Below are 2,482 nucleotides of genomic sequence, written 5' to 3'. Positions count from 1 at the left end.
AGTACCCTCAATTGCTTGCTGAATCCTGTTTACTTTTAAGTATGCATAACAACAAAGGTTTCTAATAAACTTGACCGAAAACAGGTGGGAGGGGGAGCTGGTTTCTGATAAACCTCATGTGCATTCTGGGAAACCACACCAATTGCATAGTCAACACCAGAGTGTGGCATTTGAGAAGTTGCTAATGTACAACTTTTGATAGACACCAAGGTTTTTTCTCAAAGTAATTTTAATGGCATATTTTTGCTTTTCTTTGGATTTTTAACAAAATTCTATATTCTATTTTTCCATTATAGACAAATAAATAAAAATAGACGAGACAATCATGTGAACCAAATTACATTTTTATAAGCTTCTGGTTTTTTTCTTATCTTTTTTGAAGTTATCTAGAGAATCCAAGAATAAAAGTGCAATCAAAATAATTGGATTACATACTTTAAATTTTGGATTAAATACTTTAATCATGCTTTTTATTGTCCTACAAAAGCCGAAGAGCGTTTTAATTTAGGGTGGGTGATTCCTATATATGGCCACAACAAGCACAATGATGCTGCCATGCACAAACATGAAATGCTATTTTTTCAGTTCCTCTGTGAAAACCCACTTCCTTTGCTGCATTTTGCCCCATTTGGCAGCATCAGCTGCTCAGACAACAACTTTCTCAGTCAAGATGAATCAACCTAATTTCACTGTGGCGCCTTCTTACTTTTCTACTCCACAAGATCCTTCTCCTCCATCTTGGACGTCCAGAGTTCTCATCCCGGCAGTGGTGCTGTCCTTCTGCTTTATTCTGGGAGTTCCTGGAAACATAGCTGTGATTCTTCTCAAGCCTAACTGGCAGAAAATGTCCAGCTTGAGCCGACAGTTGATGTGCAATCTGGCCGTTTCTGACCTGCTCTGCCTGATGACTCTTCCACCTTGGATTTACAATTTAATCTACAGCTGGCCATTTGGGATGGGAATCTGTAAACTTTTAACAGGGCTTGCGTATTGCAGTGTTTATGGCAGCATGCTGACTGTGACCGCAGTTAGCGTCCAGCGCTATGTTGTGGTGGTCCACCGCAGGAACTGCAAACAGGTACCAGGAAGACTGATACTGGTTCTGCTTTGGCTGGTTGCTGTTCTCATCTCCATCCCCAGTTTGGTGGTTCGAAGGCTGGTAACGGATCAGAAAGTGACATATTGCCGACCAGAAAACTCTTCTGATGCCCAAAGAGTAGCATTGCTACTGATAGAGGCCACAGTGGGGTTGGCTTCTATATCTTTAGTGGCATTTGCTTATGTTAGTATCCAAAGAAGGGTTAGTCAAGGAGCCCTTTTTAAAAATCATCAAACAACCCAAATTGTCACCAGTATCATCGCCTGCTTTTTTGTCCTGTGGGTCCCGTATCAAGCCCTGAATCTGCTGGGCGTGGCAGCTATTTGTTTGAAGAATGACTTTCTGTTAAAATTTTGCAAAACAACATGGAATATTACTGGAGCACTAGCTTTTGTAAATAGTTGCATCAATCCACTTCTCTATGCATTTTGTATCATTTGCTTAAAAAAGCACCATGGACAACAGGACTCCATAAATCCTCAAACACCAGATATAAGTGCAAGTGCAACTTCTTAGCTTTAAACACACAAATGTCCTCCTGTCCTCTGTCAGCTTAAAACTCTTATGAAAAGCTAAGAACAATCTTAAATTGTATAATCATTCCAACTAAATACATAAAAGCTTTTGTTACGTTTTTTAAACTATGACAGGCGTAACGATGAAATAAATATGTACATTGCAATATATAGTCTGCTGTATGTTTTTTATGCTGATATTTTTTACTACGGTACTTGCAATACATGAATTTGCTATTTAGTAAGTTAAAAGGGCAGAGAAGAAAATACATTTGAAATTGACTATATTTGGCAAACGCAACTTGTATCTGCTATTAAGCACCAAACAGAATCAGTGCTGCATTTTTCATATATGTTTTCATATATATCTGTCCGTTCTATGGTGTTATAACATATTTCGGTTTTGAGTTTTTCAGCTGAATGTTTTTTGACATTACATTTTTTCTGCTTTTTTTTCTTGTCATTGATAGAACTGGAATTAAAGAACTGAAGTATATAAAAAAATAGGTGGATAAAAAAATAAAAGCTTTGTTTTGTAATCAAGTAGCTTTTTTCAAATGCAAAGTGAAGGAAATTATTTTTATTTATTCTCAAAGTTAAATGTGGACATTTTTGTGTAATGCTCTCTTTTAATAAAACAAGTTCATCTATGGTGTAAGAACTTTTGTCACTAAGTGTGTTAAATCAGTAGGGAGCCTATGTAAATATAGAAGCAATTCAGTTATTGATTGATTGCTTCACCTACAGATAAAATTACAAAGTCCTTGACAAAACACAAAGAAAAAACACATAATAAAACACATCGCACTGACTTAAAACCTGTCTTTAGAAAAGGTTTTTTCCCATATAGAAACATTGTCCTTTCCCA

The 2,482-nt window shown here is 36.5% G+C and overlaps 1 protein-coding gene across 1 annotated transcript; it reads left to right on the top strand.

Annotated features, from left to right (window-relative positions):
* The first annotated feature begins 638 nt into the window (after positions 1 to 638).
* On the top strand, positions 639 to 2,168 carry LOC119777603 (C-C chemokine receptor type 8-like). The gene has a single exon (XM_038276555.1). It carries the CDS (start codon positions 671 to 673, stop codon positions 1,613 to 1,615), a length of 945 nt encoding a protein of 314 aa, XP_038132483.1. The 5' UTR covers positions 639 to 670; the 3' UTR covers positions 1,616 to 2,168.
* Positions 2,169 to 2,482: the final 314 nt, after the last annotated feature.

Source organism: Cyprinodon tularosa, unplaced genomic scaffold (genome assembly GCF_016077235.1).
Source record: "Cyprinodon tularosa strain WSP-4 unplaced genomic scaffold, ASM1607723v1 ctg125, whole genome shotgun sequence".
In the NCBI taxonomy this organism is placed as follows: domain Eukaryota; kingdom Metazoa; phylum Chordata; class Actinopteri; order Cyprinodontiformes; family Cyprinodontidae; genus Cyprinodon; species Cyprinodon tularosa.
Note: the sequence above shows the minus strand (reverse complement) of the source record. Positions and strands in the feature narration are given on the sequence as shown.